General features: G+C 40.2%; 1 protein-coding gene across 2 annotated transcripts in view; it reads left to right on the forward strand.

The window, feature by feature from the left end:
* The first annotated feature begins 268 nt into the window (after nt 1-268).
* The window catches only part of SEZ6L (seizure related 6 homolog like), a 309976-nt gene continuing 294951 nt past the window's right edge, over nt 269-15293 (forward strand). Inside the window, exons 1-2 of one of the 2 annotated variants that reach the window (XM_018564635.1) lie at nt 269-375; nt 770-953. In XM_018564635.1, coding sequence (XP_018420137.1) covers nt 860-953 — 94 coding nt within the window. In that variant the 5' untranslated portion in view covers nt 269-375; nt 770-859. Of the gene's footprint in view, nt 376-546; nt 954-15293 lie in introns of those variants that run through there. The other variant, XM_018564634.1, reaches the window with a different exon arrangement.

Below are 15293 nucleotides of genomic sequence, written 5' to 3' on the forward strand. Positions count from 1 at the left end.
TTAGGTGGGTGAGCATACACCTCCTATACAACCTAAAGGTTGAGTGGATGAACATACACTTCCTATAAAACCTAATGGTTGAGTGGATGAACATAAGCTTCCTATAAAACCTAATAGTTGAGTGGATGAACGTACTATTGCTATAAAACCTAATGAATGAGTGGATAAATCTATACTTTGATGCTATCGTCTATTTTTACTTTGTCCTACTGCACGCTTCCCTCTGCAGTTTCTAATGCATGCCTCCCCATCAATGTGTCTGTGCCTTGTAGCACTTTCTGCTTGCATTCTCTTAGTGTGTTGCCTTGGATAATATAATATGAATGCTTCCTAGCAGCAGCCTACCAGAGCACAACACACAGTCTGACACATTAGGTTGGTACTGAAGATTTTTGTTTAATTGTTTTCTGTCTTTTCTTTTAAATCTCCTCTCGCTGCACATTAATTCACTAGTGTCATCCCTCTTTGTTGATCAATGCTGTTTACTTTAATTTGCTATTCACTCTTCTCTCTGTGTGTGGCTGTTGTCTCCGCTCTCTCTTTCCCAGTGTCTCTACTCCCTGTCTGCCCTCTTTCTCTCTCTCTCTTTTATTACGCTGCCTTGTCTCACTCCCTCCTTCTCCATTTCAGTACAGTAGCATTCTTTTCATAAACAAGCACAGAGACCTCTCTGTGCATTGCTGTGCCTCTGTTTCCTCTTCCCCTTTAATCAATAGCCACACCAGGAGAGTTGCTCACATGAATGAATCCTTGTGAATCTCACCCCCAGACATCTTTCACTGGATGTGCGGAGCTGAGCTGGAAATCTTGCTCAACTACCCTTGCTAATCCTGGTATCTTCAGAGTCTGGGGCTTTATCATGCTGGCCCGTGGAATATGCGAGTCTCTTGGTCTCAATGTCCACCCTGTAATCTTGATCTCCCTCATCCTCCTTTTGGGAGCCCAGGCTGAAGGTAAGAAGATGCTCAGCATCACTGGTTGTGATTACTCTCATACACTCATCTCAGTTACCTATTGCTTTTATTGTTAACTGTTTTAATTTTAGTGCTTTAAGCATCGCCTTGCAATGTTTCTGATTTCTTTTAAGAGAAATTAAGCAGCGGGGAATGACTATATTTTCTAGGCTTAATCGATCAGGATCTTGGCGCTGCAACACTCATGATAGGGAGAATATTTCTTAAGAAAGTAGTATATAAAGGAATAAAAGGCACATGTGCTCACAGCTTCCTATAAGTACAAAAGGGGTCCACTGTTCCATCAGGGTGAAACCTTATTATGTGCATATTACAAGTTAACATATGTATGTTCCCAAATTGATGATAGGCAATTTAACAGTTCGTTAGCTTGACAAGTATAGGTTTATTTTTAGGCATAGGTTTCTGATATACATCCCTTTCAAATAGGGAAGCAGGATAAGTATTTGTTAAAAACTTTCTCACTCTGTGAGTTTTATTCATTAAAATACCAGGGCAGTGTGAATGTCCAAATATGATCCCAGAGAACCTGGTACTCTTTTGAAGCCAAATATTCTCTGAGTGGCTCAGCGAAAGTTAATCTTTTGGCAAGATCAGCTATGTATCTATAGAGGCAGGAGAGCAAGATTTTCAGTTTTTTGATCTTCGCTTCTCATTTATTTTGCTGTTATTAAAAGTGGATATGAAGCCTTTTAAGATGTCAATCTTTTTTTCTTTATTCCCTTAACTGTATGTCATATAGCTTCTACAGTGGTCATTTTTTTTCTTCACCGCTAATAGAATCAGTTGAGCTAATCATCTGATATGTATCATCTCTTCTGCTTTGTGATGTCTATGTATCCTTGTGCTGTGAAATGTTTTATCAAAACATATGGCCTTTATCTTAGTAAAAAAATAAAAGTCTCACATGAGTGTAGTAGTTATTGGCTGTCACGTTACAGATGTGTATTGCGGGCTCTTATGCATGGAAGTCCTGATGGATCATTTTCCCTTTCTTAACTGAAAATACAAAATGCTGATATTTTCTAGAGGACTGCATATGTGATGATCATTTATACTATGTAGAGGGGTTCAAGAAAACCAGGGATGGAAAATTAATGTGGCAAATCAGAGACTGTCATTGTCTATGCATTACGGTTCCCAATTAGTGGGATTCAACATTACAGAGAGTGTATCAGTGAGAGTGGATCAGTACTGTTAAAGTAACTGCTGTGATGTGATGTATTTGCGACATTTAAGTGGCCAACTGAGACCTTTAATAATACTGGCTTCACATAATAATTTTCCTCGATCTACAAGTAGACAAGGGAACGTAGTTCCCAATAGTTGCAGCTCTGCACTGCTTGTCAAAGTCAGACTCAGATGTAGCAGTTTCAACCCTTGAAGAACTAAACAGTACCACAGTCAAAGAACAATAAATTGTGTTTTCTGTCAGAATGTTTAACAGAGTATAGCAAATAAACTTTTATTTGCACTGACAACTGGCTTCCATAGCATACCAATAATGATTTCAATTATTCATTAAGAGATGACCGAGGTCAAGGAATCCTACAGACTTCAAATCTCTATTGATTTTTTTGCAAAAGGTTAGCCTGAATCCAGAAAGGAATTATTGGTGTTATTAATAAAGTATAAATATTTGCTATCAATTACCCTGCATGTAGATTTACATTGTTAGCATTCTAGAACCTTTTGTTTATAGAGTCTAATTTTTATTATTTTTATTTAAAAATATGTTTAAATGAAATTTATCATTTTAATAAGTGTTTGGTTTTATTTTGGTTTTACTCTGCCTTATATATATATATATGTGTGTAAAATGCATCCACTATAGACCTGTAAGCCATGAAAAAAAAGAATGTTCAAGTGCTACTGTCAGGACAGAACAATACACATATATAAAAAGCTGTACTAATATGAAACACAGGTCAGTACCTTTTGCAGTAACTCATAACAACTTATCAGTTATACATTTCTTGCAGTTTCTGTAGCCCGAGCTATAAGCTATTATTTATGTTTGGAAACTGTGGATCAGGGCTAATCAGTGTTCAATATACTAACGGTTTCAAATATCAATTTGCTATTGCAAAGATTCCCTGCCACCCAGTATATGGTGCTTGGTTCACATTATAACCCAATCGAATGAATGTTGTGTGAAATATTTTGGGAACTCCACTTGAACACTTTGTACTATTTTTAAATAGATTATTAAACATTTATTTTTCAGTTATGTAGCACAGATCTGTTTCGCTGCAAACATGAAGGAAAAGGGTGATGAATGCAGAATTGGCACTTTTTAATGCATACTAAGCTGTGTTCTTTGGAGAAATAGGGAAAAGTTTGTTTGTAAACATTAAATTATCTGGTCAATATAAGTGACCTTGAGACATAAGAAAACCCTGCTCTACATTATTTGTTGCCCTTTACTGTGTGTTAGACACTGGACTAACGCTACCAGTGGTATTGTATAAAATGTTAACATAAGAGATGTAAGAGTTGATAGGATTGTATCTCTGTAATAGAGTTGGCTACTTCTCCAGAAAGGCAATGTCATGGTCATGGCTGCTGAAAATTGTTTGTAAGGTTGAACTGAGTGAAAAGCACACTAATACCTATGTCCCTGTTCCCAACACTACATGCCTGTCTTCTGGAGATCTTATCTTTGATTATGGAATAGAATTGCCACATCATATGTCAATGTATATTATCTGCATCTTTCTTGGGAATTGCTTGCCACTTAATGGAATTCTGAATGAAGCGTTAGATCAGAGAGCAATACCTGTAGTGTTTCTGCTTTGCAAAAACTGCACGTATGATTTATGGGTTTTGGAAATAGCTTAAATTTTCTTCTTGATTTTGTACACCTGTCATATGTTTTGTCAATGAGGTGCCAGGATAGTCTGAAGCATTTTTTGGTGTAAGAAGTTTACTTAGGGGTTTATTCACTAAGCTGCCGTAAACAGTCAAGTGAATGACCGACCTAAAGCGAAGTGAGCCGAAAGCTGTTCGGCTATTCACTTCAGGCTGGTACGGCTGATTTCAGCCGTATATCGGCTGAAATCAGCCGTACATCGGGTGGCTTCAAATAGAAAACGATTGTGCGGAGCTAGCAGTGACAGCTAGCTTCGCCCAACTGTTTTCTATTGGCCGGTGGTTCTGCTGCCATCAAAAAAAAGAAAAAAAAAAACTCTCCCGAGCGCTCCGGGAGTGTTTTTCCGGGAGAAAAACACTGCTTTTTCTTTTTTTTTCTTTATTCTGACACGGAGTCGTGTCAGAATAGAAAAAAAAAATGTTGGCCATAGGAATGCATTGCTAGATTCCTATTGGCTATTTCAATTTACAATAGCCAATAGCAAACTAGCTATTGTGCCTGCCCTCTGCTGCTGTCAATCAGTAGTGGTGGACTTGATGGAGAACTCCGGCTCCGTGTCAGAATAAAGAAATAAAAAGAAAAAGCAGCGTATCTCTCCTTGGCGGCCGGGAGCGAGAGACTCCCGGAGCGCCCGGGAGAGTTAGGCTGTCTGGAGATCAGTGTCCCTGGTTAGCTGGTAACCAGGGGCGCTGATCTCTCTGCAAGTGGCCGGATCCAGCCGTAACATCACGGCTGGCTCCGCCCAGCTGTCAGAAACAGGCTGTCGGCCGGCCAGCTTCGGCTTTCAGCGTGGCTCATCCGAGCCGAGGCATATGCGTTTGGCTCGACTGAGCCGCACGGCCAAGTTCGGGGGCTGTACGGGCTATAGTGAATAGCCCGTGCAGCAGCCCTTCGGTTCTACTGAACCGAAGGGGTCCTGGGGCCGAAGCTAGCCGAAGGATCGGCCGAAGTTACGGCTAGATCCTTCGGCTGCTTTGTGAATAGACCCCTTAGTGATTGTTCTTTTGGTGAGATGGTTTACTGGATCATTTTCATTTCGCTGTTGTTTTGTACATATGGATTAAAATATCCATACATCAATTTCCAGCCAGCTTCGTATTAGTGATAAGTTTAGAACATTTCATTTAATCCACTCTGTTAGTGCTTTGTTATAGTGGGGGCGTACATTTGCTTTGCTGGATTGATTAGACCTTTGTTATAGTAGAGCAAGCTCCTACTTTCACGCTGTTCAGGAGATTTAGGGGTTGTCATTCCCTACCCCCTCTGGGTTAATACCAAATAAGGATGTATAGTGCTTCTTAGGGCAATAATATCCCAAGGACATGGAATCTTACCCCATCATCCCCTGTCAGTCAGTAATGTCAGGAACCCCATTCAGTACTGAGGGCAGGGTAGTACACGGTAAGTCTAAGCTTAGGAGTGTCAGTTAGAAGCACCTGGTTCTGGGACCCCAGTACTAACAACTAATTTTACAACATCTGACTTGAACCTTCTTCCCTTATCCACATTACAACATCTGACTGACCATCAGCAAGCGGTAGGGGCCACAACACTGTGTCAACATGGCGCATTTAGTCATGCATTAGCCTGCTCTTCACTCCTAATTGGCTATTGTGAAAGTAAAGCAGGGGCGGGCATATACCACATACTGTATGCAGTCTAGTAGGATGTCAAATGCTTTGAAATTAAACAGAAATGCAAGAAAATCAACACTGTACTGAAGAATGGTGCACACCGAGTGCCAAATCCCACTGATGATCACTGCTGGGACTGAAGAGGGAGGAACAGGAAGAACTCCTTGTTTTAGGAAGGTGCTGAAAATGTTGGGGGACAGACTGCTAAGGATACATTGGGATTTAGTCAAAGATCATCCTATTAGCTTGAAGATTGGTAGTATCATAGGTATATGCTGCCACCTGGGTGTATATACTACTGGCTGGTGGTTGAGTGTTTACTGTTTACTGTTGACATGTATTGCTGGATGGGAGGTGAATGTTACTAAATGGGGTTATGTATTGCTGGATATGGAGTAAATAAGGAGTGGAGGGGTATATATTGCACAGCATGGGGTTTATACTGCTGACTAGTGGGAGGGAAAGATATTGCTGCCTAAGAAAGCTATATTGTTAGTAAAATGCTGACATTTATATTGTTAGTATAATGCTTGTTGGATGCTACATACCACACCACTTTTTACATCTATGTTTGATCATACCCACAATTCAGTTTATCTGATGGGTCATAGTAATGTAGCAATGACCCAATATAAAGTAATGCACATAGGAAAAAAATATTTGTATGGCGTGGGGTGTATTATGGTATATAGTAAAATCAAACCTGTTTTACTATGTTATATGGCAACATGGCAAACTTGGTAACATAGTATATGGCATCATGTAGTATGACAGTATGGTGCATGTGCCACGTGTCACCTCAGTAGCATGGCATACTGGAGCATGCCCCCTCAGCAGCACAACATATTGCAATACAGCACCTGTGAAACAGTTTACATTAGTAACAGTATTCAACATGGCATCTCTGCAACATGTTCAGTATGGTAGAATTGGATGTAAGGTAGTGCTATTTCTCTGTTAACATTGCACCCCCTTTTAAGAGGAGTTCTCTGGCAATGCAGCACTGATTCTGGCTGTGGTAATATTGTCCTTTCTGATTACTCTGTCTGATTGCCGCATAAAAACCATTATGTTTAATACATGGTTAAATGTGTGAGACTTTGGGGACTAGATATTTTATTTTATTTAGGCTCTTGAGAAAAAAAAAAAAAAGCCCAGGTCGTGAGTAACTAAAATGCACCCATATCTACTAAAAATGTAAATATTGATTTTCAACAAACCCAATTAACCTAGCTTCAGCCAAAACGTTTTATTTAATGTAAAAGGGTTAGAGTCTCTGACATTGTTTTATTGCCATCTATGCCCCTATTAGGGAGGTTTACTGTTACTTCTTGCCAGAACAGGACTGTTGCAAATCTGGTATTTTAGGCCCCTTTCACACGGTTCAATCAGGAGTGGATCTTTGCAAGGGCATCTATGTCACGATGTGACATCCGTGTCTGTGCAGTTCTTTTCTCTATCTTGCGATGGAGGACGAAACTGACATTACCAGACCCATGTTAGTGTATAGGCAGCCTGATCTAAACAGACTGGCATTCATTTACATCCAGTTACAACCGCTCCAATACAATCAAGTCCGGCAAAATGAATGTCCAATCTGTTTGGCTTTTTGGACCTGGCCGGAGCCAGGGGTAACTGAATGTAAACTGACACCCGTCACTTTAGACCCAGCTGTCCATACACAAGCGTTGGGCTTCTAATCAGGTCCACCTGAAAATCTGACAGGTGGACCAGAACGAAAAGCCCATGTGAAAGGGGCCTTAATATTAAGATGCATGGATTGAAGAGGGGACGAAAATAATATACCCTAATTACAATAATGAAACATTGTTTAAATGCATTTACCATCGACTTTCTGTGCAAAACAATAAAATAAATATTCTCCTTTTACCTACTGTACATATTATTGTATAATCAATAGAGCTCTAACCATGGCCTTTATCTTTAACATCACATCTCATAAACTTAATGCAGCAGCCAGATCGTTGTGCAATTGACCACAGTGCCTAAAACATCACATTATTATCATTGTGCCTCACAAACTATGCCTAGTGGAACTTAAGAATTAATTGAAATATGCTTCACATAAGGTAACCCACTGTTGTTGGCTCTGTATTGCTACTTGCATCTGTTCCTGGTTTCTAAAATTAGACTGGTTTATTGAACTTCATGCAGGCTGACCAATTACAGAGATTCAACAGTTCAACTGTATGCTCAGGTTGACCTCATTTTAATGTTTGAACATACATTCTCTCTTGTAACCTTACCAAGTGTAAAGTTTTCACATCGGCTTTTGTCTATTTTCACCAATATTAAGTAATTTTTCCTAACAGCTGTGTCATAATGAGACTTTTGTAACACATGGATACATTCTTATAAGAACACATGGGCAAAAATATGACAGTTCTACCATATGAGTTGAAGCAGGAGAAATGTGGGTAATTGATGCAATGATGTATAAGCTCTTTGTGACAGTAAATATGTGCCCACAAGTCAAATCCATAGAAGCTGGTTTGCCATTTCATTTTGTGCTACAAGATTACAATCCTCCTTGTATTGATTGTTCTTTTCATACATGTTCTGCTGGATAGCTTAGTTAAGAGAATTCTATGTATTGCCCCTGTCTATGGTTGTGCAAGTTTCACTACTAACAATTTAATGAATGAACTGTTAAGCATGTCAAGCTATAAATAACTAGTTTACTCAAGTAGAAAAAGCAGGGTAACACCTTCTAACATGCTGTTACATGTACTGTAGTTCTGTACCATTTGTCAGGATGTGGATCCTGGTTAGCCAAATTATATAACTGCCAATGGAAATGTAGTATGAAGTTTACTCCTTTACTGAAGACTTCACAAGCATAATTGATGATGAACTGCATGGGCTTGAGCAGGAGCCTAAGATGGAGGATTACAACCGGTGCCAGCAGACATTTGGCATTGTAACAGTTGACAAACATATAACCTATAGCTTGGAATCTCAGGTGGCAGCACAACATAACACAATTAAATAACCAGTTAATTAAAATGTAAAAAAGCAGAATAGCACTCCTAACATTCTAGTATTTATATTGGCTTGGGAAGAACAAACTGAAATAGAACAGGCAGTCTAGCTCATCGTATAAAAATTAAACACACAAAGGCCAAATGTCTCGGGGCATGCTGACAACTTATTGCTTCTTTTACATTACAGGCAATGTTTCATTATATGATAGATAAAGTAAAGATATAATAATAAATGTGTTACTTGGATTAGCACCCTTTAGGTTGCTCCAAGGGCACTTGTCTGCAGGTCAGTCAGAGCTTATTGTCGCATCCACTCTCAGTCAAGTCTTACTTAGTAGAAAATGTGTGAACATAAAAACAGATGCTTTTTTGTTACGGAGATGCACAGTTTTTAGAGTAACATGCATCAGGACAGCACTTCATAGTAAATAAAACAATTTACTTCTGCAACACGTTCTGGTAACAGTTGTAGATAATTTCAATATAAGTAACACAGTCTTTTTAGATGGTTGTAAGAAAAAAGGATAACAGGTACTCTACTACACGTGTGAGCAAAGCTTATCTGACAACCTACTTAACCTTAGCATATACTCTTTTTCTCTGATATGCCCTTCACATTTGTTGCAATTCAGAGTTGAGAATATGATAGGCCCATGACTACTGTTTTTACACTCCTCAAAGTATTCCAGTGCTGTAACCCCCCCCCCCACCTTCTTTAGAGACATGCCATTTGACATCACCATGATGTGGCCCATTGGTGAATGCTAACCAAACCTAAATACAGTGTGGGGAATTTGTAACAACTGAAGCAGACAAAAACTAAACTGGAGCAGATGTGCATGGCAGCCAATCGGCTTCTCTCTTTCATTCTCAAATCTTAACTGGACAAACTGAAGAGAGAATCTGATTGGTTGCTATGCACATCTGCTCCAGTTTATGTCTGCTTCAGTCTTGATAAATTCCCCTCACTATGTTTAAGAGACAGACAGTCACCATAGATGGAAGCCCCCCCCCCCCCGCAATGCAACCATTGACTACAGAAGCATAGGATAACAACACAGTACCCATAAATGTGCCACTTACAAGCTTCTTTTGCACACATATTACATTTACAGTATATAATAAAAAAAAAAAAAACTTAGTCTAAGAAAATCAACAGTAATCAAAGAATGCACATGACTGTACCCTTCATGTGACATCACAATCCGTTTAAGAGATCTCTAGTTGATGAGTTATATTTCATTTGGGAACAATATTTATTTGACAGTTGGGATTAAATATAGATTACAATGTATCTCTGAGATTTGAGTTTTCTTATATACTGTATGTCGATATTTCCTTTAATTTGTGACTGGATACTCCTCCAATGAATACAAAGTGGATTATATGAGAGTACTACAAATAACAAATGGCATCACCAACTACTGCTTATAGATAGGAGAGTTTCTTATACTTTCATCTGTTGATCCTTTCCCTTTTTTACCTCTATAATTTGGTGTAGCACCCCTTCACCCCTGGGAGGTGGGTGATGACCCCCAGGCAGCTCAGTGGGCTAACATCTCATATTTCAGGATGGGATTCTTAACACTTTGTGGCGTGAAATGAATTGTATGCCAGTCACTTTAGAATGTTCAAGTGAGATTATCAGAGCACAATAAAAGAAGGAGAGAGGTTTAGGTCACAGGATTCCCAAAAACATCAGAATTGCAGCTGCAGGCTTCTACGCACAGTCAATACAGAAAAAAAGGCCTTCAAGCCAGGACTGGCAATTTGTACTCTTTAGACTGCTGAGCAGATTCAGGTGGAACTAATACCTTTAGAATGAGCAGTTAAACCTTTCTACAATGTCCACTGGCAGCGGCATATGCCCAGCTGCCCCACACAGCCAGACATGGCTTCATTAGCGAGATTTCCTCTAATAAACTACACGGGGATTATTATTTATAAACATATTAGCAAAACAACAGGAAACTGCGCAAATGGCGGTGATCTATTACCGTAGTAAAAAAGCAGAACTGCATTTGTTCCTGTTACATAAGCTTATAATAATAGTTCAGACTATATTTTAACCCTTGCTGTCCCTTCAATCCCCTCTTAAATCACAAAGTGATTTCATCATTCTGTCTTAACAGCTTTCTTGTAACTTTATCCTTTAATGAAACTCTACTGCAGATACATATGGTAACTTTAAGAAAAGCATAAGCAATAAGGAAAAATGACTTACCCATCAAAATCAATATTCCTACTTTTTTAAACCATAAAAAGATGGAGCCAAAGAAATCACCAACATTCCCCAATTCCTTGAAAGGGTTCCATCCATCCTTGGCTATATCTCTGGCTTCAGCTTGTAGCTCAGTCACTTCTTTTCTATGTTTATCAATTATATCATAATAATCTGGTACCTCAAAACTTGTATTATGAAACCAGGTGCAACATTCATAATCTTCCGTCATTTCACAAATTCCTGTCAATGCAGCACTCATGGATTCGATGGCCAATTCATGGACCTCTAATTGCTTACGAATTGATCTCTGTTCAATACTCAAAAACTTAATATCAACTGAGTTCTTCTCCATTATCTCATCTATAATTTTAGAATAATTATTTAGCCTGTTGATTAACTCAATTCCCCATCCTGTGCAGGAGGGGAACCATGACCAAACCTTGTCCTGATTAAAAAATAACTCTCTTGGTCACCCCCTATTACTCCCATCACTGGGACCACTGAGGCCAAATAGCACCACCCCCGAGCTTTAACTGGGATCCATGGGTAACATACCAGCCCACAGCATATGTAGTTATTGTTACTCAAAGAAAAGGGTCGCAGGCCTACAATGCTCTGGACACCTTCTGAGAGACTTGCCAATGTCAAAAAATTGAGGACTTGTCCTATAGGGTTATTGGACAAAATAAAAGAATACAACGTTGAAATAATCTCTGGATCAGATCTCGGTTCAGGGATATATTGAACAAGTCTCAGTTCAGGGATATATTGAATCGTGACTTGTGACACAACTTTTGACCCTTGTTTGATATACTTCCCAACTTGAAACACCAATCTGGGAAGTGACTCCTGCCAATCGCTTGAGAAGTGATAGTGTCATTCATGTGCATGGCTGATATATTGGTTATAGTCATCGGGGGAGTACCATTTAAAATGGGGTTATGTTCAGGGGAATAACAAGCAAGGGGATCCTCGCTGTGCTAGGATGCAGCTTACTACACACCCAACACTTGTCATAGCCTGATTTCCGAGCATATAAGTACTTAAACTGGAGCAACAACATTTTGTTAGAAAAGGAAGTGGAATGTTTAGGCTTAAATTCTCTCCTCTATCTTTCTAGTGTTTTTGTATGGGTCATATTGACTGGGGATGAACTACATATAGGCATGATGATTCCCAAGTCCTTAGGGTGGTAAATACAGTTAGTGATGATCCATGTGGGCATGTGGGCAAGAACACTATCAGTGTCAGCAAGTAGGCACAAGGTTTTCCCAGAAGTCTGTGGTGAGAGAAGTATGGTCATCATGTTCAGAGTCTTTATCTCCTTCTTCACTCGCTCTTTGAGGCTTTATTTCACCTCCTTTGTCTGTGTCTTGCTTCATGGCTCTTTGGGGTACTTTCTTTATCCTCTCAGCATGGATCCAGGCTCCAGATTGTTCTGTCAGGACTGCTGTTCTGGTCACTGCAACCACTGTAGTAGGAGGGCTGAAAGGGAAGTCTTACTTCTTACTCTGGTTTAACTGGCGAATCACCACTACTACTACTACTACTTATGTTGTTTCTGATGCATTCAATACATCGTGATACAAAAGTCTGGCACAATCATTTAAGATCTAGAATGAAAAAATCCTATGCTGAAGCTTCAGCAGTGACTTTCCATCTCCTATGTCCCACTCCATGATATTGGGAAATAAACAATGGGGCACTTGCTTTTGGTATGCCTGGTGTCCCCCTTTGGCAATGAGTCCCGTCTCGGGATTCAGTGTCAAACCCTGTCTCTGCCAGTAAGAGAGATCCTCAGGTGAGGCTAGGGCCTGTAGATCCAACAGGATTTGATCCCAAGGGAGTGTGGGAGGTATGAGGGGCGGCATTTGCAAAAGGGCTGGAACAGTGAGAGCAGCTTGTTTTGCTGTTGCATCTGCTAGTGCATTATCCCTACAAATGTCATCACTGCTTGAAGTATGTGCCTTACAATGAATGATAGCAATTTTAGCTGGTAGTGTGATTGCTTCTAGGAGCTGTGTCACTAATGAAGAATGAGAAATGGCTTTCCCGTCAGCAGTAACGTAACCCTTTCTCTGCCAGATTATACCAAAGTCATGTACAACACCATAGGCATATTTGGAGTCAGTGTAAATGTTTACCTCTTGATTCTCAAAAAGCTGACATGCCCTAGTAAGAGCAATGAGCTCTGCAGCCTGGGCGGACTGAAAAAGTATTGGCCGGGCCTCTATGACTTTCTCTGGTAGCTGCACTACTGCATATCCAGTATGAAAAGTGTTATTATCAGGACGAGAACAGGATCCATCTACAAAAACAGTCTGTGCTCCTTCTATTGGGGTGGAGAAAAGATCCTTTCTCAGTGAGGTCCTGATGTACAATGTTTATACAGTCATGTTGTGGAACCAGCTCATTTGATTCTCCTTTAATGCCAAGTAAGGCATTCAAAATTGGGGCTGGACCTGAGGTGGGAGAGCTGTACCTTATTGTCAGTGAAGGATTGCTCATAAGGATAACTTCATATCCACTGAGCCTTTGTGCAGACATGTGTTGTGTATTGAGATTTTTTAACAAGAATACAACCTGGTGGGTAGTGTGTAGTTCTGTAGGGTGACCCAGTGTAAAAGATGTTGCCATTTCTACAGCCAAGGCACAGGAGGCCAAGGCCCTGCCCTGTACCAGAACCGGGACTACTCTAGAAAAGAAGGCCACAGGTCTCAGCTTACCCCCATGCTCTTGTGCGAGGACTCCAGCCATGGTTTTACAGTTGTCCCTCGCAAACAAGTGAAAAGGTTTACAACAATCAGGTAGTCCTAACCCAGGGGCTGTCACCATAGCAGTTTTAAAATACACAAAAGCATTATCCATTTCCTCACACCATTTTACAAAATCAGGGCTGTTAGGCACAGTGGCTTGTCTAATTATGTTGTCATAATAGGAGCAGTCTGGTATCCATTGGCGGCAGTAACCAATCATACCTAAGAATGTCAGCATTTCCCTTTTTTGTACATGGGCGGGGCAGACCCATGAGAGCAGCAGCTCTTTTGTGACTGATTTGGCTAAATGGTCTAACAATAAAGCAGAATCCTTTTCACAGGCACCCTGGGAGGAGCTACACACCAGTAGGTCATCTACGTACTAGAGGAGGACGGAACCATGACTGGGAGCCCATGACTGCAAGGTAGCCTGGAGTGCTATAGAGTAGACTGCAGGTGAGTCTATGTAGCCTTGGGGCAAGCGACACCAGGTTAACTGGCGTCCCCTAAAAGAGAAGACTAGTAGTAGTTGTGTCTCTTCGTCAACTGGGACGGAAAAATAAGCATTTGTCAAATCTATTACAGTAAAACACTCTGCATCAGCAGGTATTGAGGTAATGAGAGATGGCACATCAGGTACGATGGGTGCTATTGGAACCACAAGATTATTTAAGGTCTCTAAGGTCCTGTACAAACCTGTAGGACCCATCACTCTTTTAAACTGGGTTCACTGGTGTATTATAAGGGGAAATGACTGGTTTCAAGATTCCTTGGTTTAGAAATCGTTCCACAATGGAGCTATACCTTCTTCCTTTTCTCGGGAAAGAGTATATTGTTTGTGGTAGATGGGAGTGGCTCCAGGTTTTATCCTAGCTTTATAAGGGGTACAGGGAATGTATCCCACATCTAAACTGTCTTTAGCCCATACAGGGTGTTCTGGTGGAAATGAAGGGAAGACCTCATCCTGAAAAAACTGGTGATTTTACAAAAACTCCCCCTCTTTGAGTCAGAAATATTTCTATTTCTAAAATTCCTATCAGATCTCTACCTAACAAATTCACAGGACGTGAGGGAATGATCCTAAATGAGTGGTGCAACAGTACGTGATCAGTAACAATGTCAGAAATGGGAAGTGGAGGTGTATTGTAAGTTTTGGTCAGTATCCCATTAATTCCCATAGAAGGTTCAGCACCCATTCTCTCACCTCTAACCCCATGGCCCCACTGTCTAAATTCTTCTGTGTAATCTCGGGGTCTAGCATCCAGGGGGTTACAATGTTGTAAGCACTGCTGATAATGCTCCCTTGATATCAAAGCAACCTGCAGCATCCCTCTCCAAAGCTTTAGAATTAAATTCCTTCACCGACATACTTGGCCAATCTGAAATCAGTTGCTTTACCATGAGGCCAGATTCATTCCTAAGACTAAAAATATATGTCTGAAAAATAATGATCTCATGGCATCCTCTGTTCCTAAACCTGCTTCTTCCTTCCACACTTGATCCCCTACTTTCTGAAACCTCCACACTTGCTTGGGCAGTTTTCCCCTTTCTGGTTGCTTTTGGCCAAAAAAACAACAGTCTGTACAAGTTGTCTGCACCTATTGTCTCACCTTACAAGGCTGTCAGCACATACACAAAACTTTACACACAATTCAAAAACAATATTCAACAACAATATTCTTATACTCTATATTCTTATTACTCTATATTGTGCAGCGATAGAAAGAAAAGCAAAGGTTGTTCGGGATTCACTGATCGTCCTCTGTGTCCCTCCCTTAGGGACTTCTCAACACAAACATTTATATATATACATATATATATATATATA

The sequence above is a fragment of the Nanorana parkeri genome, unplaced genomic scaffold (assembly GCF_000935625.1).
Source record: "Nanorana parkeri isolate BGI_ZX_2015 unplaced genomic scaffold, ASM93562v1 scaffold767, whole genome shotgun sequence".
NCBI classification, from domain to species: Eukaryota; Metazoa; Chordata; class Amphibia; order Anura; family Dicroglossidae; genus Nanorana; species Nanorana parkeri.